The 25,488-nt window shown below is 45.1% G+C and overlaps 1 protein-coding gene across 1 annotated transcript; it reads right to left on the bottom strand.

Annotated features, from left to right (window-relative positions):
* Positions 1-1,551: 1,551 nt before the first annotated feature.
* Positions 1,552-24,618, bottom strand: LOC120841903. Its single transcript, XM_040212905.2, has 5 exons — positions 24,470-24,618; positions 23,364-23,379; positions 14,657-14,798; positions 8,359-8,746; positions 1,552-1,881 (listed from the first exon to the last, which is right to left on the bottom strand). Exons 1-5 carry the CDS (start codon positions 24,509-24,511, stop codon positions 1,612-1,614), a joined length of 858 nt encoding a protein of 285 aa, XP_040068839.1. The 5' UTR covers positions 24,512-24,618; the 3' UTR covers positions 1,552-1,611.
* Positions 24,619-25,488: the final 870 nt, after the last annotated feature.

Genomic DNA, 25,488 nt, shown 5'->3' with positions numbered 1-25,488 from the left:
TCACGTCGGTAAGTCAAATTTGATATATTAATATCATCGTATAGGCTGGCTACTACTCTTGTTGCCCATTTCCTTCATTGAGTGTGTTTAGTTCTTGGGTAATTTACTGCGTTTCCATGATATGTTTTAGATTTTGAAACCAGTGGTACAGTCCCTGGACATTCTGCAGAGTATACGTAAATGGGCGTTCTGCTCCCGACGCTAAGGTCGCTGCAACGTGCTCTACATAAGAGGTGGGAGCTGCAGTTCTGCACGGCCCTTCTTGATAGTCTAAAAACCGGTGTTGCAATAAGGTACCTTCAGAACTATGTTTCCTTTTATCTACAATGTGACTGATCCCTTCGCTTGTATCTCGAAGTGACTGTACTGAATATGCTGCCTGTTTTTGTACACGCTCAGAATGGTATAATTCTAAAACCGAAATGAATCGCGTGTGCATTGAGTGGCCTACTAACGTCGTGGTGAGTAGATGCACATCATTTGCTGAATGCCAGCGAGAGCAATCACCTCGTGTGTGTGTCTTCCACGGCGATCATCAAACAAATTCTTTCAGCTTCTCAAAACAACTTCAAGAACCGGACAACATGATTGCGGCCGCGACACATTCGAAGTTCAAGCTGACATGGCGGGCAGACAAGGAACTGGAGGCTAAAAAAGTAGACACTGGTGCAGCGCCGTATTATGCATCATTTCCCACACAAGAACGCGAGGAAATCGAGCTAAACTCGGAAGTTCAGGATCCAGTCGACGCTATTTTGAACATCAGGTGGTCAGAAGCCCGTTTTCCTGTGGCTGAAAAGTTTCAGCGTTGGACGCAGAGCGTGACGGCAGACTTCTCCGCTTTCGAGAGCTCTCCGAGTATAAAATAACTCTTCGTCGGTTTTAACACTCGACTACAGTCGTCGGCGCCCGCTGAGAGATTGTTCAGCATGGCCAGAGACACACCCTACTTCAAAAGAGGATCTCTCTCCGACAAAAGTTTTGAAGCTCAAGTGCTCCTTACTAGCTAGAGACTAGAACTCCCTGTAACAGGGAGTTCTAGTCAGCTCTATTTGACAGTAAGTAGCATTTTAATAAAAGTTGGTGAGAAATTAAATTGTGAATATATAAAATAGTAATTTGAAATGAATTTAATAACTTTTTGCGGTAATTTGCGATTAAAATTGATTAATTTTGTGTTGCAGTAATTTGTAATGCAATTGAATTACATTTCAGAGTTCTTAAACAAAGTAATTAGTAATGTAATTTAATTACAAAAAATAGTAATTTGACCTGCTCTGCACACCACGTACCCAATAAATTTTGCTCTCTTTCTGTAAAACAACAACAGCAAAAACCATAATGTTCGCACACCTCTTTTATTTTCTTACTTTTTTTTTCTTGCTTTTCAGAATTTCCTTATATGTTGGGTAAATTAAAAAGTCACATGTTATTTAGAATTTTGTTTATTTATCTGCTTTGGGGTTTTAGTCCCCCTGGCTTCAATAAACGAAATACCGAAAGTACTGCATGGAGAATATTTAATGTTTATTGGGCCAAAGTAAAGATTGGAACTGTTTTTTTTTCGGTCTTTATTCATTGAAGGACTGTATTATTCCTCTTTATTACGGTTCATTCATCCACTTGCTCAAAAATAAATTTAGCCAATCTCGCAGTGCGCTGCGTTAGTTTTTTCTCACTGGTAGAAAGGTGATAGCTCTGAGCAACGGTTGCTGTAAACTGCCCTGAAGCTTGGACAGAGACGGAAGATCCGTTCTTTGTGATGTGTTCATGTTCAATCCCGCTTACGGGGATGTACTTCCAGGTTAGTTGATTGCCTGGCTTTTCAAACAACGCTGCAACGTTTCCCTTCAAGGTGATGTCTAATACCCACGGCACCACCTAAAAAGTAAAAAAAAGAAAGATTGAAAACAACAATATGGATAATTTCGACTGACTCGTCAGTTTAAGAACCCCGATCAAGCCACCATGGCGCAAAATGTTTGCTTGATCTTAAAATATGGTCGATTTCAACTAAAACCGGACGCAGCCGATGCGGCCAATCACGCCCCGCCAAAAGTGCACCGTCACGGCGCTCGTTGTTTTTGTAGGTACGCTAACACCGACTAAATCAATCGCACACAAAAAACAAAAAAGAGAGGACCACGGCACAATTTCGGTACGTGATTGGTTTAGTCGGGTATAGAAAACGAACGAAGACAATCAACCTTACTCACCGGACGTGACTTACACCTATTTAACTGCTGACTACCAACGTCCTCGATTAGAATGATCACGTGGCAAGTTGTAATCACAGCTAAGTAAGCACTCGGTATTCACCAATCATGTTTAGGGCCTAGTCACCCCGAGAGACTCAAAAGGCGACTGAAATGACTTAGAGCCCCTTCCCCTGGCAAATGCCGAGCGCTCCGCGCTAGCGGTCGTCGAGCGGTCGGCCTCCGTGAGGGATCAATCACGTGATCCATCCCAGTGGCACGCGCTGCGGAGCAAATCGAGCGTAACGTTCCCAACGCCACCGCTTCCAGAGCGTCTGCTCTCGCTTTCGAACAGTTTCGGTTCCCATCGCTATCTTGCCGAAAGCATGAAGTTCTGATCGGAACTTTATGCTTTGACAAAAAAAGAAAAAAAGAAAATTGATTTTTCACTACTTGATTAACGGTGACCCCGACATTAAGACAGAATTTATTTTTCCTTACAGTTATATAGGCCCGATGAAGACAACTAGAAGTACTTGTACGAGCGATCGTCATCTCCAAAAGCGACTTCCTTCTGCGGAGTATTTGGCGTGTTGTCTTCTAATTATTCCAATTACATTACAGAGACCACAAAACGAACAAACGACATACCTATCTACCTCTTCATCCGAATAGGCGCGCACAACGCCTTCGACGTAACGCGATATCTTGGGCCTCTTCGCTGGCCAGCCAAACGACTCGGCAAACACTTCGCCGAGAACGGCTGCCTCGTCGTCACTCGAGCTGGAGCTAAGCTGGTATCTTCGTCGCTGTCACTGCGTTTTATTACACCTCCTGAAATTAACTGCAACGATGTCATCGCCGCAGTTTGCTCGGGCGAGTCGGTCATGACGAGGGGAACGAAAGCCAGCACAGCAAGACAGCCCACCCAGCAATCGAAACAAAAAAGCCGCGAAACTCCTTCACTCCCCCGCGGGAATGTCGATAACGAAACTGAAACGTTGCGAGTGACGACTACAGATCGTACTCCTCCGAAAAAGGCTGCGCGGAGAACTACTTCGGACCGCTCGACGCGCTCCGCCATTTTTCCACGGAGCGGTTGGAGCTGCTCGGCGAGCGCCCCACTGGCTCCAGATCTTCAAGCGGCACGTGGAGAGATTGCCCTCATCGAGGGAAACAAGAATCCGCTCGGCAAGTGCGTGCCGAGCGCTCGCTATTTGCCAGAGGAAGGGGCTATTAGGGGATAGATGTAGTTTATCCGATGTTGAGAGTGTGACTCGGCTCAGTGCTAAGGCTCAAAAATCAAATCAAATCAAATCAAAATGCGTTATTTTTCTCCATGGCTCCTATCAACGCTGACCTCCAGCGTTAACGAAGCACTTACTGTCTTGGAACGTCGGGGGACACATCTAGAAAGGCTTGGAGCAGCAGATATTTGAAAAAGACGACGAAAAGCCCCCCTTTACGGGCGCCTCATATTTGTTTTTAGCTAGCATTTGTACGGATATTTCCGCTTTTTTATGGTGTCATCACACAAGCCCTTCGCTGGCCTTGATATGCCTCTAGACATATCCATCTTCAACAGTCCCGATGTGTCCATAAATGTACTATTATTATTATTAATAGTATTATTATTTTTTTATGTCCGGTGACCATACGGACTAACCAAGTTCAACTTTTTTTCTCCTGTCTCTGTGCGTTTGACATTAACGATATTTTTACTAATGATTTATATTGATCAGTACTACTGAAGTGAACATTTACTGTAGTCTTCTAGTATCTTAACTTTTTCTTTCTTGACCGACTATGTTACTAATTCTACCAGGCACGTAGCCAGGGGGGAGGCCCATCCGGGCCCCCCCCCCCCCCCGAAATCTTCCATTTTGCTGGGACCTCCTCTCCCCCCCCTTCCCCTCATACAGCATTTTGTCATGGGCGAACACCCCCCCCCCCCCCCCCCCCCCCCCGCGAAACAAAATCCGCTGGCTAGGTGCCTGAATTCTACCTAAATGGGTTTAGTCACACAAGCTTTTCTCGGCTTTGATGAACCAGACTGCTTCGTGATGAATATAGCTCTCGAAAATAAATGTGTATTGTATTATTACTATTATTATTAGTAGTAATACTATCCTTAGTAGTTATGGTGGTAGTAGTAGTAGTAGTAGAAGTTCTAGCTGTTGTAGTTGAACAAGCAGGTATTTGAACCCCATTTTACTAACGCTTGCGCTGCGAAACTCGGGTATTTTGGGCACAAACGCAGCCCTGCCAGTTCTGATCTGGATAGGTCGTGTATGGGAGCGCACGGCCAGTTGAGCGCGCGACACGAGAACGCACGATGAGTTGAGCGCGCGACACGAGAGCGCACAACCAGTTGAGCGAACACCGCACAAATGTGTGGCACATGCAGACAGAAGAAAATTGTGCGACTTTTCGGATCGGAGGATTTGGATTATCGATGGATTAAATATGTCTTTAATAAAAAAAAAAAAAAAATCAGGTACGACTTTTTCTTACCAATTCTTCACTCACATCGAAGAGAGGAAGGGGCCGAGGAGTGGGGGTGGCGTACACGGGTACAGGGAATGTCTCCAGTTGGGTGGAGCAGCGAGTCTAAGATTTCTTCGCGGTGCTGCGGTGCGCCTCTCGAATATACTAGAAATAGTTTACTTTTTGCTATATTTGGTTTATTCTTGGCAGTATTTAAGCTCCGATCTATTAGGTGGCTATTTAGACGTCTCTTACATAATTGTAAATACTATTGTGACGTCCATGATTGTAATGAAGAAAGCTCACCGCTAAAAAACTCAGCAAAAAACACATCGAAGGAAAATTGAGGGCAATTTTATTGGATGCCGAGCTTTCCAGGCTTTTGACGGATACAGAGAAACCTTAATATTGTCATTTGTGACAATATGAATGGTTGACATATGACACTTGGCACGAGAGCTCCTTTCCCAAAATTGATCTTAAAAACCCCAGAATACGGGGAAGCATATATTTGGTATATTCTTGGCAGTATTTACGATGCTTCTTTCCTTTTGAACGTTTTAAAATAATTTAAAATGAAATTCGTGAGGTCGGTGGTGAACTTTATCAATTAAAACCAAAGAACTAATGAAGCTAGATGGCTGCAATGCTTTTTTTTTCTGCTGACATGGGCAAAACAAATATTCATGTTTTCTTCTTTTTTTTCTGCTGTCAGCTTTTTGCAACACTTCTTGGTTTGCCACAAGCAAAAATTTCGTCGACTCATTTCGCAATGTCTTTCCTGAATGCCGCGGCGAAAATCCGCGCCAATTTCACATAAAACACGCGATGTCCGAACAAGAGGTCGGTCGGGTCGGGCCACTCGCGCTGGGCTGGTTGTGCGCTCTCGTGACGGGCGCTCTAATGACACGCGAGATAATTTCGCTGCGTTCTCGTGTCGCGTTCGCTAAGGTCGTGGCGCTCTAATGTCGGCGCTCTTGCGTCGTGCTCTGTAATGTTGTGCAGCCGTCGTGAATCACTACTACGTGATGCATGTTAAAAATTCGAGGCGAGCGGTTGTACTGTACTAGCTAAATTTCTCTTTACAACTAAGACACCTACGCCCACATAGGCTGACTAACTTAGGGGCTTACACAAAATGATTTCCCTCGTTGCGTGCGCAAGCCAGAACCGCAGAGGCGTTAAGGTATGTTGGTTGATATCTGGAACTAGCGGATTTAACTGTCGCGGTGACCGTGAAGAAAATATAAATAAATAATGAACATATAAAAAAGGGAATGTACACGCATATAGCTCATTTTGGGGAAAAAGTTTCCAACCCTAAGAATTTTTTTTTTTTAAATTAAGCTCAGAGAGTTCGGCCTTATATTTAAATTTGACAACTTTAGCGGCTGGTAGAATGATAATTTATTTTCCGTAATAAAACTGGACACAGCCCGACGCCTTTTTGACCATCTAAAATGCAAAAAGAAAGCAATCAGAAAAAACAAAACCTTTAAGACCTTGCCTTTTCAGATCCTTGACGTAGGAGCTCCTCCTCAGAAGCATCAACATTTTTTTTTTTAATGCTGCCTTGCTTCAGTGAGCGCTCATTGCTCTTGTTACGTCAAAAGTCGCTCACACAAAACGAAGCCTTCGGGCTGTGCTATTACGCATGGAACCATACAGGAGAAGTAAAGCCCCAGGAGTAATATGAAATCTCTGGCTCTTTTTAATTTGACCGATGCAAGTATTTGATTTGAAGATAAATTCTTTTAAAATGAGATTTATGCAAATGCGCTGTACCTCAAAAAGAAGCAAAAAATCAAACTAATAAGAGGTACCAAGATACGACAAATTAGGCTCGGTCTCTCAAGCTGCCGCACCATACTATGGGCCACTACTCTCTGTTTATATATCCCAGTTATGATCTCCATCTTGGTGGCTCCTTCTCCATCCCCCAATGTACCTCCGAAAAGGATGACTCGCCTGCTTCCTGCTCGTGACTACCGCAGGGTCTAGTAGCTCCGTAGTGGCTGATTTTTCACTTAGCTTGCGATTACGTAGATGCGCTATTAACTTTTAAACAGCGCTAGTTAGTCACGATGGTGAATACGGCTGATTGAGTTCAGTTCCGATTAACTGAAATATGTTGGCGAAGTAAAAGACGCACTGAGAACGTTAACACAATTCCCGGGGAATAATGATTGCCACGGAAATAGTCACGTCCTTCAGATAGTCATGGCTTTAGCAAATTAAAATGCAGTTCTTAAGTCATTAGCTCTGCACCCGTACCTGTAACTTCACACCGAAACATGGCAGTGGTCCCTCTGCACTCGAGAACCAGCAATTATGTCGGGAAATATTAGTGACGCGAATAGGACCCACAGATTATCCACGTTGAATGCATTCCCACTGCGCATTCGCATTCAGTCGAATTTTTCTTTTTTTTTTTTTATAATGCTAATTTTGGACTAACGTTTCTTTTTTTTTTTTTACGTTGAGAGTTGTGCGATGCTTGAGTTTAGCTACCCAGTATGGTTAAACTGTATCTCTCCAAATTTTCTTAAGCTTTCTGCACGTAGGTTAATCATTTGTGCTCTGATTGGCTGTGTATTTGATAACCATAGTAAGAGGAAAGTAAACTATTTATTTACATTTTTTTTTTCTGCAGACACCGGTAACTTAGAAATCTGTGCATATCTGTCATCCTTCTCGGCGGACTCCTCTTGGAGTCGAGTGCCCTTGCACGACATGTGTGGCAGCCTCTTCATGGTCTGCTGGAACCACTTTTTGGGAGTGTTTAATTCCCACGCCTAGACAGCTGCTTCCTGCTTATCAGTGACCGCAAAATAACATCCTAGAATGGGATTTGTAATGACACCCAACAAGTGATAACCACTGGGAGCCAGGTCAGGCCATACCCATGCCTGATCGAAGGTCTGACTGGTCGCACGACGTGTGACAAAGACGGCCAAACCCGACCAGGTGCCGGTCAATCACAGCGTCGTGCGCATTCGCGTGAAGGCGTGATCCGCCAGCGTCTCATCGGACTCCGCTGTCTTCTTGGCAGGCTGTACGACCAGTCAAACGTTTGGTCGCGCATAGATATGGCTTGATCGGGCCTCCAGTGCCTATCATCTGTTGGGTGTAATAAAAGAAAATTACCTACGAGGACACTATTTTTGGCCATTAATAAAATGGAAGCAGCTGTTCGAGCCTGGGTGTCAGGTGCTCCCAAAACGTGGCTCCGGCAGGGCGTGGAAAGGCTGCCACAGAGGTGGAGCCAGAGAAATCGCGGCTAGACGGGGAAGTCTGTCGAGAGGATGGACATATTATTGGGCACATACCAGTAAGTGACCGGTATCTGCAGCAAAGCAAATTATAAATTGTTAATCAATATAGTTCGCCCCTTGTACACGCTTCGTAAACAAACAAAATATTAACCGGTCAGTAACGTAAAATACGATAATACATCCAGGAGGATTAAGTTCGAACGTGGCGTCTTATGACATAATTACCCCAAAACTCATTTTTTTTTTCCTTTGCTTTTATTCGGAAAAAATGCCGTTGTGCAAATTTTATAGCGATCACTTCTTAGAAGGGTGGTCCAACCAACAATGCAGCTAGACCTATAGCGTGTTCGCATTGTAACATTTAAACGGTTGGTTCATTATAGATGTCGAATTGTACGCACCACTTTTGCTTCGTTGACATACCACTTGGCTTCAATGGTGGATAAAGGGGGTATTTCTACCTCTTGTTTAATCCATTGCTTCGTTGTGCGTGTTTCGACCGTTGTGGATCCAGTACTCGACTTCACTGATGTTGAAAATTCTGAGCTGAATTGATATACCAGTGGAACGTTTACACTGAACGTGAGTTTAGCAGTGAACTCTAGTCCCTTGTCTACGGTCCAGATGTACTCGTCTTCGTGCTCTACTTGCTCTGATATCTGAGCCTTACCTACCTCACCAGTCTGGTTGTTGTGAAAAATCTGTACATAAACAGCAGAAATCTGTAGCGACTGTACTTGAGCCTTGCCGTAAGTCACCGGTCCGACTTCAATCGTCACAGGTGGGTTCCTGCATTGAAGAATAGGCGCATTTCTCGGCAGCTTGATCCCTTTAGGGACATGGTTATAGTTTTTTATTATTCTAGTGAAGGTTGATCTCTATAGCAAAGTCAAAGATATTAAGTATTATTCCAAATTATTTAGCATTGACTATATTATCCTTTATGACGTAAAAGGATTCATACATTTTTTTCAAGCAACAGAAAAGAACACCCGCATTACGATGCAGATTACATGGTAAAAACTGCGTCCTTCAGTTTATTCTGCTGCTGTCGCCTAAAGCTTTCATCGCCACGCAGCCTGCGCTACAAAAACTGAAGCCAAATATTGTTTAGAGCACAATTGTGATCGCGGTTGAGATCTTGGGATGATTAATACCGACATACAATTTTAGTTTGTAGCTCATAGCGATGCAGTGAAAGCCTACATTCACTGTCAGCTTGAGAAGCGCGGGCCGTGGTTTATGATCACGATTCTTGCTTCGTGATTGGCCCTTCGGCGTTCTTATCGGCTAATGCTGAAATCTCATTGGCTGTAGCGCGATATTGGGATGCTGCGAACTCGTTACGCTCAGCGTTTCTTATACTGTCAGTTACAATACTGCTTCCTGTGACTTTGCTTGAACGCGTTGCAAGCACCGTACACATGAGCTGACAGTAGAAAGTTTTATTACTGCTGTAACGAACGCCGTCTTGGAGACCGACAGGCGTCCAAGCGACCTTCCAAGAAGCCAGCAGACGTGGGAAAACGTCCAGGCATTACTACGTTCCAAGAACCCATTGGGCTCCCGAAAGCCCAAGGACAAGCGGCGGCGGCGAGACGGGGGTGCTGGACAGCGTCCTTTCAAGAGGCCCGCCGACGTGGGAAGAAGACCAGCCACTCGGCCTTCCAGGAATCCCACAATGGCCCACGAGGTCAATGCATCCTTTCCCGACCTTCCCAGGTGGACCCCACCCGTCGGGCGCCCCGCACCCAATTACCTTCCCTTCGGAAGAGGAAGCCGCTGCAGCAGCAATCATGGATGCGCGCCGCGCCGACCCCGCCGACCCCTCGGGGGACAAGCGGACACGTCTTTGGGACAGCTAATCTGCATGGTGTTGATGGCGTCTGTGGGCGGACACGAGGGTGTGTCGCTGTGTGTGGGGGAGGAGCTGACATAGCTAGCTGAAATCCCTACGTGGGGAATGTAGGGAAGCGCGTCCCGTTAAAAGAAGCGGACTTCTTCGGGACTCCTGTCTTCTGATGCTGCTTTTCGACCCTGTACAAATGTAGAGTAAACCCGTTGTCAAAAGAGGCCCTGCTTCCGAGCTCCTTCTGCCTGATGTCCTGGTCGGCGCCTGGCTCCAGCGGAGCCCGACAGCAAGGACGACCCCGGAGCTGTTACAACTGGATGGCAGCCGGTGGGATCGAGTTCAACGACCAGTGAGCGGCGGCGCCGAAAGATTTCATGGACCGTGATCCGAGTCCGGTGAGTGACGGCATCCTTTCTCTTTCGCCAGGCCTGTAAAATAGAGTTGAGAATTTTTGCAGGGGCGTGGGGACTACCTTAAAGTTTGGAAGTTTTGAAGTTGGTACTTCTTGGTAGTGGAGCAGAGTTTGCCGCCCAGATAGGTCGCGGACATGGAGCTGCAGCGCTTGCTGAAATCGGAGTTGCTCGATTTGTGTGAAGAGCTTGGGGTTGAGGCGGGCACATCAATGAAAAAAATGGAGCTCGTTAAGGCTATTCAGGAAGAGGGTCTTGACAACGATGAAATTGAGGTAATGTGGAAACGAATCAGAAACCGAAACGAAGACGATGCAAAATTTAAAGAATTGGAACTTGAAAAACTTCGTCTAGAGGTGGAACTGAGGAAGACGAACGGAGGACCAGAGATGGAGGTAGCAGGCAGCCGAAATCTCTATGACATGTCGAAGCTGATACAACCTTTTAAGGTAGGACAGGACATGGGTCTCTACCTTGTAAACTTCGAGAGGGCATGTGAAAGGGCCCGTTTTAACCGGGACTCTTGGCCGAGAAGGTTGCTGGGTGTACTGCCCTGCGAGGCAGCCGGGGTAATCGCCAGGCTAACTGCGGAAGAGGCGGACGATTACGAGTGTGTGAAGGGCTGTTTGCTCAAAAAGTACCGCCTGTCGGCGGAAGCGTTCCGACAGAAGTTCCGAAGCGTGAGCAAAAAGCCGGAGGCTAGCTACGCGGAGTTCGCGTACGAACTGAGGTCGTATCTTATCGAATGGATGAAGGTAGCCAAGTCGTATGACGACAAAGAAAGGATTCTGGAGGTGGTCGCGCTGGAACAGTTTTATAAGACCCTAAGTGAACCCATGCGGACTTGGATTCAAGACAAAACAGATGTAGACTCCGTCTACAAGGCCGCGGATTTCGCGGACGAGTATAGCTCGCGCAGAAACAACAAAGAAGGAACGGGGAAAACCTTCGAAAAGACAAACTGGGACGAGCGACGCGGAAAGGGATGGAAAGGGCGAGAGCCTACGGGAAGGAATACTGAGGAAAATCGGGGGGATGAGGAAACGAAAGCATCCCAGGGCAGTGACGCGGACGATAGGCAAAAGAAGAAAGCATTCGAGGCAAGGAAGCCTATAACGTGCTTCAACTGCCATGAGACGGGGCACATGGCTGCAAGATGCACTAAACCAAGGGTGGTTTTCGCCTACGCTAGTCAGTGCGCGGAGAATAATGAGCTCCTGAGCCCGTACCTGTTCGACATGACGGTAAACGGGAGGGCATGCCGCGTGTTGCGCGACAGTGGAGCCACCATTGACCTTGTTCACCCTACTTATGTCACCGAAGCCAACTACAATGGAAAGTGTAGTTGGATCAAGTCGGTGTTAGACAAAGGGAGCGTGTGTCTTCCCGTGGCGGATGTCCTCGTTTCTGGTCCGTTCGGAGAGGTTCGCACTGAGGCGGCGGTTTCGGACAAACTGCCGCCGCAGTACCGTTACCTGTTTTCTAACCGAACAGAGAAGATTCTAAGAGAGCAGGGCAAAAGCCTCGGGGAGGGTCTCGTTCAGGCAGTCATAAGAGCTAAAGCTCACGAGGTGTCCACGCGGCTTGCTTATGACGATTCTAGCCCGGGAAATCTAAAAGACTCTCCAGTAAGGGTTTTAGAGCAGAGTAGCCCTAAAGAGACGAGGAAAGGGTTAGAAAGCGAGAAAAGCTCCGCGTTAGACAGGGAAACCCCCGACGAGCAGCTGACGCAGACAGATGGGGTGCTATTAGCCCCTACCTCAAAAGGCTTCGAACAGCTCGTCTCCGAAACAAAGGTAGTGCTCATCGAAGAGCAGAGGGCCGATCCCAGTCTGACCAAGCTTTGGGAAACTTGCAAGGATGGCGTGGCGCGAAAAAACGTCACCTTTCCTGTCCACGAGGACGTGCTGTACTTTGCCAAGTTAATTTTTGTGATTGCGGGCCTGGTGATTGCGGAGAGGGTGGCGTCGCTTACTGGATTTGTGTGTTGCGGTCTGTGTTTCTTTGGGGTGTTGGCCATTCTCGACGACCTCAAAGCTGATCTCTTCAGGAGAGCAGCGGAAACTCCTCCCCTTCAGAGATCTTCCCGTCCGTGGAGGAGCTGTAACGAACGCCGTCTTGGAGACCGACAGGCGTCCAAGCGACCTTCCAAGAAGCCAGCAGACGTGGGAAAACGTCCAGGCATTACTACGTTCCAAGAACCCATTGGGCTCCCGAAAGCCCAAGGACAAGCGGCGGCGGCGAGACGGGGGTGCTGGACAGCGTCCTTTCAAGAGGCCCGCCGACGTGGGAAGAAGACCAGCCACTCGGCCTTCCAGGAATCCCACAATGGCCCACGAGGTCAATGCATCCTTTCCCGACCTTCCCAGGTGGACCCCACCCGTCGGGCGCCCCGCACCCAATTACCTTCCCTTCGGAAGAGGAAGCCGCTGCAGCAGCAATCATGGATGCGCGCCGCGCCGACCCCGCCGACCCCTCGGGGGACAAGCGGACACGTCTTTGGGACAGCTAATCTGCATGGTGTTGATGGCGTCTGTGGGCGGACACGAGGGTGTGTCGCTGTGTGTGGGGGAGGAGCTGACATAGCTAGCTGAAATCCCTACGTGGGGAATGTAGGGAAGCGCGTCCCGTTAAAAGAAGCGGACTTCTTCGGGACTCCTGTCTTCTGATGCTGCTTTTCGACCCTGTACAAATGTAGAGTAAACCCGTTGTCAAAAGAGGCCCTGCTTCCGAGCTCCTTCTGCCTGATGTCCTGGTCGGCGCCTGGCTCCAGCGGAGCCCGACAGCAAGGACGACCCCGGAGCTGTTACACTGCGTATATGAGAAAAAGCAAGTGCTGTGCGTTTGCGTTAGGGTCGCAAGATCCACACTGCCCATACTATATACCAGGGGTGGCCAAACAGTCGCTCGTAAGCCGCCTCTGGCTCTTTGTGGGACTAAGTGCGGCTCGCGGCTCCCTGGTAAGAGTGCCCTTCTTCCCTTCCTGTGTCCCTAGGGCAAACAAAGTTCTAAAATAGAAAGAAAAACTCAGTCTTTGCAGCTTTGTACTACACTACGCACATACAGCTGCACAAACTTTTTGACACACCGATGTGTCCGGTGGCCATGTTTCCTTTATTGTTCGAGAAAGAATTTCGAACCGTATACGCATAACGGACATCAGGAGACAGTGGCTGGATAACGAACCATACATTTATTTTTGCCTAGCGGTTGAGAAACATTATGCATGCCTGGTGTTATTTGTTGTAGTCGACGATTATACTTGTCTTCTTTGAAAAGGACTGCTCTCTCCATATTGTTCCTTGTTAAAAGTAAGCCCCCTTCCCCCCCCCCCCCCGCCCCTCCACACACACACACACCCCTCCTTTTGTTTTTTTCTTGTCGGCTCTAAACTTTTGTAGTTTTATCCGCGGTTTTAACCTAATTCCACTCTGGCCACCCCTGCTTTATACTCACGCAACGCCACGAGCTTTACATACGTACGCTCACTATCCATGGTTGCTTGCAGCAATTCTTTGCGTTCCCGTCTCGTTGGCATCATCGCACGCGGGACGGCGCGGGACTTAGATTGGCTGGACCAAATACTGGTTTCAGATTGCTTGCAGCAGTTTGCATGGAAACATCTAGATGGCGCTGCGTGTGCTTGCGTATGCACCGCATGCAATGGTAAAACAAAATGGCTAGGTGGCGTAAGCTACCGCCCGACCCAATGGGCTCAGGCGTATTCATCCATCCATCCATCCTATGCGTTTGCATTCCGTTGTACTAAAAGCGCTGGTTTGACGCGCTCCGCAGCGTTTCGCTGAGGGCTTGCGTGCTCGTACTCAATGCGAACGTAAGGGTCTTTGCGCTACTCTCAAACTCAGTGTCCTCGACTAGTACACACATTAGAGCCACAATTTAAAAGTAGACTTCAGTTATAAGCAAACACAAACATTAGCTGCTAGGTAGCAAGGCAATAGTGTGGTGTACTGCAAGATTCAATCAGTAATGAATAATGTAAAATTTGACACCAAAATACGACACAAATCGACCGGTCAATTGAATAACGGCGAAGAACCGATGCAGTCTTTCTTAGAAGGAATTTGGGAAGTTAATGTTTGTTTGTGGGTTTCAACGTCGTATCTCCAAGACCTCCGGCTAGCGGTGAGCGATTTACACTGCGCTTGACTTTATTCGATCAAAGTATTTTTACTTGCGAAATCAAATATTAATTGCAGGGTTTCGTGGCTTACGCCTATTGCCTTGGACGAAATAAACTGGGAATGCAGTCACTGCGTGGGCCGATTAAATTTTTGATACCGGGAAATTCTGCACGGCTGTTCTCTTTTAGCAGTAATAAAAAGCGGTTGCCGTTGAATCTTGTTACGCCAATAATTTTATTATTTAATGACTGGACGTTCGTTATTCGAGCCAGAAATGTAGTATATAACATACTTAAAAAGGTCTTGTTCGGGATGGGGGCCTCGTGTTTTGTTATCACCAAAGACATCATAAGTTACCAGCCTTTCATTGTTAGTGCAATTTAGCAGGAGGAATTTGTAAACGATATCTTCGAGATCAATGAGACGGCCGCCGCCTAGAAAGAAAAGAAGTATATTGCACGTTTAGACTTCCAGGGCCCAAGAGTGGGAAGGGTGCTAAATGTGCGGAAAGTTCGACTTTTAAAACAAAGTAAAAAGGTCAATAAATTTTTTAGAGTACAAATCTTAGGCGCCCGTTTCCAACTTGAGTGGCGTCGCCTTCGCCGTCGGCGTCGGCGTAACCGCGCGCTGGATTATGGGTAAATTTGCTCGTTCAATATAGCTGACAAATTTCCCGCTAAATTTAGCGGAAAACTTTCCTTGCCAAATTTAGCAAAAAAACTTTCACCACTAAATTTAACGGGAAAGTCTTTCCGCTAAATTAAGCGAAAACACTTTCCAGCGAAGTTTAGCGGAAAAAATTTCCCCGCTAAAACTAGCGGAAAAAATTCCCCGCTAAATTTAGCAAACAAAATTCCCCGCTAAAATTAGCGGAAAAAATTACCCGCCAAATTTAGGGGACACAATTCCCCGCCAAATTTAGCGGACAAAATTCCCCGATAAATTTAGTGAAAAATTTCCCCGCCAAATTTAGTGGAAAATGTTCCCCGTCAAACTTAGCGGAAGATTTTCCCCGCTAAATTTAGCGGATACTTTTCCCCTAAATGGGAGGTAAGGAGGAGGGGCATACCCTCTTTGTATCTTTCCCTCCTCCTCCTCAAGAGCTGCGCTCTAATTCGGCATTACATGAGATTGTAAACGTCTTCCATTTTTTTAGAACCTGAAAAGAAGCCCCGTAGTCCTCAAAGCGGCAATTGAAAAACAACAAACATAGAAGGTTTTTTTAAAAGTTAAAAATTTGGCTTCAGCAAAATTTAGGATGCCACGAAAAACCGAAGTTTGAGTTTGCTGCGTAGATAAGCAGCGACTGCACAGGGACATCAGACATAACAATTTCTTCTATTACTTCTTAAGTCAAGGTAATTGAAAACTTTCCCCTTAACATGCAGTTCTCCGCAACTAGCCTCCTACTATTGATTTCTTCAGTGCCCATGGCCTAGACATATGGTTCCAATTGGTAACTTACTGAGCGTCATCGAAAACCACTATATCAGCTCTTTTTAGATCGACTTGAGGCTCGTGGGGAACTCAGGGGCGCGCCACAGTTTCTACTCGTCAAGCGGGTACCAAGCTAGCAGTGGCGGAACGCGATAATGATCTAATCATCCGCCGAAGCCAGTGGCCGGGACGGTCTAATTGGTTAACGCATCGCCCCGCATAGGCGGAGGTTGCGGGTTCTATCCCCACTGCTGGCCCAATTTTTTGCCAGCTCTCTTTCCCCTTTGCTTCCCCTAAAATTAATGCAATAAATTAAATCATCACTCTTTCCCCTCTGCGTTAACAACATTACTACGGCTGCACTTGTCAATCTTCACTATATATACCAGGAAATTCTGTATATATATATATATATATATATATATATATATATATATATATATATATATATATCTGCTGGTTGCATATATTCATATCTATGCAACCAGCCTCTGCCGCGTTGCGCGAGAAAAGCACAGCAGAGCTTGGTTGCACAATTTCTCTGCCGGGCGCGGTGCCGTCGGGGCTGACAAGCGATTGCAAACCGAAACCTAAAAACCCGTCGAATTTGTGCGGTTCTTCAGAAAGCCGTAAAATGCTTCGCGTGCCTTCTATCGCTCTGCAATTTGTTGATATAGTGTTTTTCGATGGTGCTGAGCAATTTTCTAATTGAAACCATGCCCTTAAGGCCACGGTCCCACTGAATGTGGCAGTTTAGGTACTTTTTGGCAGGTCATTACTCATCTCCTTTTAAATACTGTTTTTTGCGATTAATGTCATTCGAAAGGCAATGCAATCCTCTTTCATTTGATATTATGTATGTCTTGGTTTTTACTGTTCATGCGTGTTTGTAGCGTTGAGAATATGATGGCGCGGACCCTCACTTGCTCCGCTAGTTCATGTTTCATGAACGATCCATTAAAGATAGCACGGTTCCAATATAGCAGTTTTGTTAAGATGATGTCGGAGCAGAATCTAACGATACACTTTTTTGGTATTTGCACTACTTTGTTTTTTTCATCCCTCCAAATATTGCCCTAAAATTGACATTTTTCAGCACTAATATATTTTTAATGACAAGCGCTAGGGCAATGAAATTAGCTACAGATGTAGTGCTTATAATTGGCAATATGCAAAAAAAAAAGATTAATGTTGTGTAAAATATTTTTGTTTAGATATTTTATATCAAACGTAGCACTTTTTAGTGCTTCGAGTCATGGTACTTCAAATGCCGCTGAGGAAATAATTTAGCTATGACAAAATCTTTTATAAAATTTAGAGCTACAATGGTTGCCCAAGAGGTGGACGATGGCTTTTTTTCATTTTCAAAGTCATAACGCTCCAGGAGCCCTTCAAACTTACCTGTTTTTGATGCATATCTTTTTTGGACATCAAACAGATTTATTGGCATCTAATAACATTTATTGCTTGGAATAGATATACATTGCGATGTATTCAATTTGCACAATGATCTTGCTTTGGTTTCTTAATAGGTGTAGAGCTTAGCTAATTTTAAAAACAATTAAAAACTGTTTGGGTGTTTTGTCGCGCTACCTGGCGGATGGCAGACAAACTGCTGATATCTAGTGTTCAAAAAATTTCCGAGGGCGGCGTTGGCGTTTGTATCATCATCGATCTCCGTGTCTTTTTACCTTTACATTTAAAAAATATATTGGAAGATTTACTATCGATAGATGAATGGTTTAAGTACTGGGTCCGATTAATAAATCTAAGAAAATAATTACACAAGTGTAGCGTGATATAATGTGTTCATTATTCGATATGATTGAAATCAATAAACAATAAAGACGAAGAGGAATATAATGCACCCGAGTTCACTTTATGTCTAGAGTCACTAAATGAGCTTTAAAGTATCGGCATTCCGTTCCCCAAAATTGTTTTGGGCGCCGCCATTTTGGGTCTTGTTCAGAGCAAACGCAACTGCCGATCGTCATGATCCAAAAGTACGACTTCCTCAGCATTAGTTGCGGTGCCAGGAAGCTGATGCAATATTGCAATGCTCTCTCGCGGGTTGTTTAAACATTTGTGGGGTACAGAAAAGCGTTTCCTGTGATTTTAGATAAAGCTTCAGGTAACTGGCAACCATGATTTTAAGCCACAATATAGCCAAGTGTCGTTACTCTGAACCGTGGCTAATTTATACCCGTTACACGAGCATCCTTAACCGTGGTTAAATACCCTTGTTACACGGGCGCTCTTAACTGCGGTTACACAGAGCCACAGTTAGCGCACAATATTTGCGGACAACATTCTGCGGCTATGCAGTCAATGCTATGTGAGAACGTGCGCTTGAGCATCCTGAGAAACCATCAAAACAGTGCACACGCGTTCTTCACTCCTTCTGAAATAGCTGTCCGAGAGTATAGTGCGGTAACTGTGGTGCCGCGTAACAGCAGTTAACTATACTCTCGGACAGCTATTTTAGAAGAAGTGGAGAGCGCTCGTGCACAGATTCGATGTGTGCTCAAGATGCTCAAGCGCACGTTCGCCCATAGCTATGACTGCATAACCAAAGAATGTTGTCGGCCAGTATTGTGCGCTAACTGTGGCTTAGCGTAACTGCAGTCAGGTGCGCCCGTATAACAAGGGTATTACTGGCACAAGTGGGAACAATGAGGAAGAGGCAGGTGTCAAAAGGTAGTGGCTTGTGGAATCCACGGGGCTTACGTCATGGCCCCTCCAGGTATTACAAGCCTCTTGAACAAGAGTATGAATAGTGTCATTAAATAAGCTACGCGTCAGAGTAGCGACACTGGGCCATATTGTGGCTTAAAATCATGTTTGCCAGTTATTTGAAGCTTTATCTGAAATCACAAGAAGCGCTTTTCCGTTCTCAACTTTAAACAGTGTGCGACAAAGCAAAGCAACATTACGTGAGCTTCCTAACACCAAATATAATGCTGAGGATGTCGCACTTTTAAATCTTGACGATCGGCAGTTGCGCCTGCACTGCACAAGCACCAGAATGGCGGCGTTCACAACACTGACGGGGAAGAGAGTGCCGATACTCCAAGCGCAGCTCATTTATTTGCTCTAGTTCCCGCAAAACTCCTTCTCTCTGACTGAAACTGAAAGTAAATATGAATAATACACTAATATTGTAGCTTATTTAGTTATAACCAACTACACATAATGAGAGGAGGAAGCTGCCGGGTAGGTGAAACGTGGGTTTTATGTGCGACCGTACTAACCGTCTCAAAAGAGAGAACCCGCGAGCTTGCGCTGGTTTAAAAAGAGGCATCCAAAGAAAGAGGCGGCACGCTGTGCTCTTTGTTATTATGCGTCTAATTGGAAATTGTTGTGTGTATGTTTACACAGCCGGAGGTTAGTCCGCCTTAGTGGGTGTCTGACTCTCAGCTGTAGATGAGCAGTTTAGCCAGTGCGGTACAACCGCAAACCTGGCGTCTTTAACGTGCACCACGCAGTACTGATACACACGACCGCACGCCGGTACGCTGCTCTTCCAGGGGCCCTAAACTCGTCAAACACAAAGTTGGAGCCGAAAGTTCGCGGAGCGCGCTGATTGGACGTCGGCGACAAAAGTGCTAAGTCATTGTCGCGATTATCCAATCAATGCGCTCCGTCAACTTCGGCCCCAACTTTGTGTTTGACGAGTTTAGAACCCCAGATCGAAACGGGCAGGGGCGGGGTGGCTTCTGCAGCGCGAGCTTTCGCTCCAAGTGCTCCGAGCTGGTGTGCGCTAGACCATGCACTCAGCCACCGACCCCCCCCCCCGCCTGGTGCGTCTAATTTATATACAGGTATAAGCCTTTGAAGATCGACGATGGACGTCGATCGTCTCGAGGTAATGTAACGTAAGAACATTATACAAATAATAAACTTGTTGAAGGACTGAACAACTCAATTTTTCAATTCTTGGATTGTAATATGGCGATAGCCTATTGTACTTACTGTTGATGAAGAGCAATATGAGGCGATGAGGTAATGATTAAATGATGAGGCTCTATGGGGACGACGACATTAGTGGGTGTCGAACCACAACGTACAGTGCCAGACTTGTTTCAAGTATCGTGTACCCAAAGACTTTCTTCACCCGCAACAGAATATGGTAGAATCAATGAGGATGCTGCTTTACAACTGCACTGTGCAGAAGTGCTGCTTATTCGTTAAAAGGAGGGACGAATTTCTAGGAGAATTCCCTGATTGACTACTCGGAACAAATGGCCTCGTTGACGTAAAGTGTCCCCGTTCCAAAAGATTCTTGAAGCATACTTAAACCGCAAAGGAGTATGAGGCGAAAAATAAGAAAATGGAGCCTGGTGCGAAAGGTACAAATCACCACCATAGCTTCTACTATGAAATACATGGGCAGTTACACAATACACAAAGAGAGTTTTGTGATTTAGTTATATTTACACTCAAGGGCATTGATATCCAACGTATTCAGAGAGATGACACCTCCTGGTCAACCAACATAGAGCCTTTTCTACTTAAGTTTTACATGGAAAGCCCGACTTCCGCTGAAATTCCTCTCGTAGACGAGTTGTCCGACCGAATAAACTGCCATTACTTCCGATCTGGGAATCTTTCGCTCTTTGTTCGTAGGCCATAGTATCATGAGATGGAGGGGTGTGGCTCTTCGTCCGCCGAATATCGCTTCGCCGGGTTTTTTTCCGTGTAAGATGAGACCGTCGCGTGCTGCCGGAACAAGAACCTGGCGATTCTTCACTGAACTGCTTCTTCCGTAAGCTTCAGAAGGGCTTTTTTTTTTTCGCACACCATATGTTCTGCTTGCCCGTTAGTTGCAGGATGGTATGGCGCACTAATGTGATGCCTGATGCCGTTTTTCTTTTTTCTTCAAAAACTTGTTTATTTTGTTTGAAGCAAGATTTGGCGCGTTATCAGAGAAAAGTATTTTCGTTAGGGCAAAAGTAGGTAAAAGAGACCGTAGAACGTCAATGACGCGTTTGGACGTCGTGAAAGGCATCGTGTAAACTTCCAACCACATAGAGTACGCATCGTCCATGACTCCGCAGATGCGGATACGTTTCGCCGCCCACCGACTGAATAGTGGATAGTTCTCAGTTACTGTTCATGATGGCGTTGGACTCAAGGAAGACTTCGAGTCTTTCCAGAAAGTTAGCCCAGGTGCCAGGACTTTTGTCGAAAGCGGTAAGTGTTCGAAACGTCGACAACGTCGGTAGCCACGTGTTGTGCTTGACACTGGACACTTACCATTCGCTGAGAAGAAACTTGCATGCTCGTCTGCCACGAGTCGTCCGATATCAGGCCATCACCGCAACACCATCTCCCGACAAAAACGCATGTCCATAGTTAGCAATGACGTGAACTTATAAATTCCCGAACGCTCATAACTTGCCGTCGCTAAACGCCGTTCATTCATAGCGTCATCATTGCAAATAAACGTCTTCCTATTTCTTCTGATGGTTTTCATCATATTCCTCCTAAGCTGTACTTACAACATTATGTGTGTCGGTACTTCCGAAAATATTGCAACGGCGTTTGTTTTCTGGGAACCTATAATGTAACAACCTTTACAACATCTGCCGTACCCCGTGAAACACAATATTTCGGGACGTTATTTTTGGTCGTCATTAAAATGCTGAGGTAAGCACCGTAAATCGCGACTTGACGTCCGCTTCCACTGGTGTCTTGGAAGATTGGGTCTACTGAGCGTGCATTCCTACAGAAGAAATTTTCATTGATACAATATTAACACGTCAATCAACATTTGATTCCTTCTTGGTAAGATTTGTTGCGAAAGCCCGTTACAACCGCCGAACCGCATCTCCGCATACATCCGTTTGCAGGGCCACGCTACTTGAGCTAGCTGAGCACAGCTGGCAGCGGCGCGAGCAAGGCCACGAGGGGAACGTGATGGTGCTCGAGCCATCCCACTGTGAACCAATGTTTCGGCCACCCCACAGGTGCGTGTCGCCATCTATTGGTTGAACTAAAGCCTTGTTCAAGATGGCTGCCGTGGGACCGCAGCCTTAATACGCGAAAATATTTAACAATCTAATTATCCCGGACTTCAATAATTTTCCTAAATAGGCACCTGGCCCACGACCAAAAACGACATAAGCTTTTTTTGTTGCGACGCGTAGTTTTCGCAATATCGAGTTTGTCCACTTTTCGTGAAACACCCGGTATATAGGGTGTTTTTTTATGCTTAACACAATTGTTTAAAAATAGCCGCTTGTGGAGTAGAGTTATATGGCCAGGGGTCATAATACGTATAGGGGGCTAATCGTAACGATCAGTCGGCTAATTAATTAAAATTCGTTAATTAACTTTTTAATTAGTTAAAATATACATATAGTTCAAATTAGAAATTTTCTCAGCGTCATCGAAAACCACTAAATCAGTCATTTTCAGAAAGACTTCGAGCACGTGAGAAGCGTAGTAGTGCACTAAAGTTACCACTGGTGGAGCAGGTACAAGGCTGGGGCTAGATAAAAGACGGAAATATTGCGCGGGCGCCTTACCGCAACCGCTAGCGTATAAATATATATATATATACCCGACAAATCTATTGAAATGTTGAACCTTAACTCTGCCCCTTGCTTTGATGGCATATCATCACCAAGGGTTTTGTCTGTAACCAAAGAAATTGCTATAGTTTTCGTAATTTTAGCTCGCTTATACCAGGCATCTCCTTTAACCTCTGATATTCCTTCTGACTGGAAACATGGGAACGCCATACATTTGCTAAAATATGTTTGCCGAGATCTTCTATCGAACTTCATACATATATCCCTTACCAGCATACCTTGTAAAATTGTAAAGCACATATTATTTACTCTCCCGTAATAAACTGCCTAGTTCAAAATAACCTGCTCCATCCAAGTCAGCATGGTTTCCGAAAAAACCTGAGGCAACTTTCAACTTTTTTTTTTGCATCTGACCTCCATAAAACTTTCAACAAGTCACTTGCTACCCGTGCCACTTTCATAGATGTTTCCAAGGCTTTCGACACTGTACCTCATCAGCGTTTACTACTGAAACTTTCCCAACTTAATATTGAAGACAGTATAATCGACTGGATACCTTCATTACTAATGAATCGTCAGAAATCTCTTAGTATTAACAATGCTGATTTTCTACCTCTGCCAGTTTAATTATGAGTCCCACACGGAAGTGTTTTAGGTACCTTACTTTTTTATAAAATTGTAATATACATCAACGATCTGATATATTCTGTTACTTCATCCAGATGCCTTAAATTGTTCGTTGTCATATGTTTTAGTAATCTTCATCATCAGCAACTGATAGAATTTTACCTCGAAAACAAAATCCTCAAGTGAATGGGGGAGGTAATGTATCAAGTTTTTTAATAGCTGCGAACAATACTAAAATATAGAAAAATAAACATAAAACAATTCACAGTAAGCTTTTTCTCTTTCAAAAAATTTCTTGTTAGAGCTCTTCACAAACATTGGTAGTTCGAAAACCAGTTTCGTGGCAGTAATGAATGATAACATATCTGTAAAGTGCGTGTCTGAATAGTGTGTACTTACATTGTTGGATGGGGATCTGTATAAAAGAGGAAGCACGCTGAGGTGAAAATTTGAACGCCAGACAGGGACATCGCTTGATTTTAGAACAAAACAGCATATTCTATATGCTAATCACTTTTGCAGTTCAAGCCGGAAGTAGAAATATATCGTCACATTTGTGTGTCTCTGTGGGTTTGGTAGAATGAGCGCAGTGTTTTTTTTATGTTGAACACTACGCTTTTAGATCAAATAGTAAACTGGCGCAGAGCTTTAGCGTTACTCCATGACGCACTTTCATGCCAGAATATTAGCTTTATTCGATAAACAGGGTGTTTTATTTATTTCGAACAGATTAATTAGATCAAATTGTAAAATAAACACAAAGGGGCTTTGTGCAGGTGTGTTACACGGCCAGGGGGGAGGCATTATTTAGGCTTCTAATTTTCCATGCAAGTCGGATGATGACCTAAAATGTGTTAATTACCATTTTAAGATAGTGTAACTAAGCATATGGTTACAATTAAAATATCAATGGGCGTCATCGAAAACCAATAAATGAGTTTACTTTAGAACGACTCGAAGCGCGTGGCAAACTCGGAAATGCACCAAAGTTACACCACTCGTGCAGAACCCTCAAATCTGGCGGCGGGGAAGCGCGCATGATTATGAAACGAGGGTTCTCTGTTCAGAGGTATTTGAAGAATATTATCTATAATTAAAACCATAAAATACACCACTAAAATTTAGCTGATACTAGTTTTTTCATGAGCATGAACACTTGCGATTTTGAAGTTGGTAAGTACTGTTTAATTGTAAAGTTGATAGGTACGACTATGTCTGTGATGACCATCAGTTGTGTGCGGCATGCAGCACACTTTGCTACCGGAAGCGTCAGACAAATATCAAATTCCTGTTATAGCTGTGGCGGCATTTCGTACATTTTGTTACCCCATTATCCTGTTCGTTGTAACGAGAACAGATTGTTCAGAACTGCAATCTCACTGTATAGAAATGGTCAAGCCGCGTAACCTCTTAACAAAGACAGTTAAAAGATACTCTCCACAAAAGGTGGCAGAATCGTTTTTTTCAGCAGCTGGTGAACACTATTTACTAAGTTTTGCACTCACCAACGCGAGAAGAAGGAGGTGAAGCTGAAGGCTATGCGCCATGTTGCTTGTTCACAAAATTATGGACTTCGAGGGTGCTTTCTTCCCTTTGGGTACCTTACATGCTTCGATGTAACTACCTTTTATGCCGGGAAAAGCTTTGAAATATACAACAGCGAACATAAAAAAAGATACAGGGCGTCAAAGAAATGTATTATATAAGAAAAGGTTGTAGCTTCCTTCCGACACGAAGATGTTAAACTAGACGCCACAATACATTTCTTTAAAAAACATCTGGCGCACTCGCCGTCTGCTTAAGACATTGTGAAATTCCGATGTACGGCACGCAAGATTATCCGGAATCGAAGACGAAGTTGACGTTGGTTTAACCCTTCGTGATTTTATAACGCAGAGAAGGCAGTAGGAAAGCAAGACAGAGTATATAATTGCCATTTCTGTTCGCTTTATTTTTTTATTTCTTGTGTAGGTTATGAGGTTTTAAAGACAAGTGATAATAAAACCTGCCGCTTCCAGGAAATACGACGTGTGTCACTAGGCACATGCATGCATCGGAACAGCCCTACGATTCCCCTTGCCGCGAGGTCTGCTGGGATTCTCTGGAGAGGTCTACTGAGTATTCTCTTCACACCACACTTTCAAAAGAAGTCACACTTACAGGCTGCTAAGCCCGGCAATCTTGACGGGGTGGAATACACGTTGCGAAATCAGAGGAAAAACTCGCCGCCAACTCGGGATTGGCAGCCACCGGCTCAGTTATGGCCGCCTGTGATTACCCCTTATTTATTTATTTATTTATTTATTGAACACACCGTCAGGGCCCGAAGTCATTATAGAGGGGGAGAGCAGGTACCAAAAGATGAAAGGAAAAAATGAAAGACGTTTACAACACTCTGTAACACGGCATTAGAGCGCGGCTCTTGAGGAGGAGGAAAGAAGGGTACTGAGGGGAGGGTATACCCTTCCTCCCTCCTCATCCTCCCTGCTAGTCCTCCCCTCCTCCCTATTTCACTTACTCCTCC

The sequence above is a fragment of the Ixodes scapularis genome, unplaced genomic scaffold (genome assembly GCF_016920785.2).
Source record: "Ixodes scapularis isolate PalLabHiFi unplaced genomic scaffold, ASM1692078v2 ptg000720l_1___fragment_3__unscaffolded, whole genome shotgun sequence".
Lineage (NCBI taxonomy): Eukaryota > Metazoa > Arthropoda > Arachnida > Ixodida > Ixodidae > Ixodes > Ixodes scapularis.
This window is presented reverse-complemented; position numbering and strand designations above follow the sequence as displayed.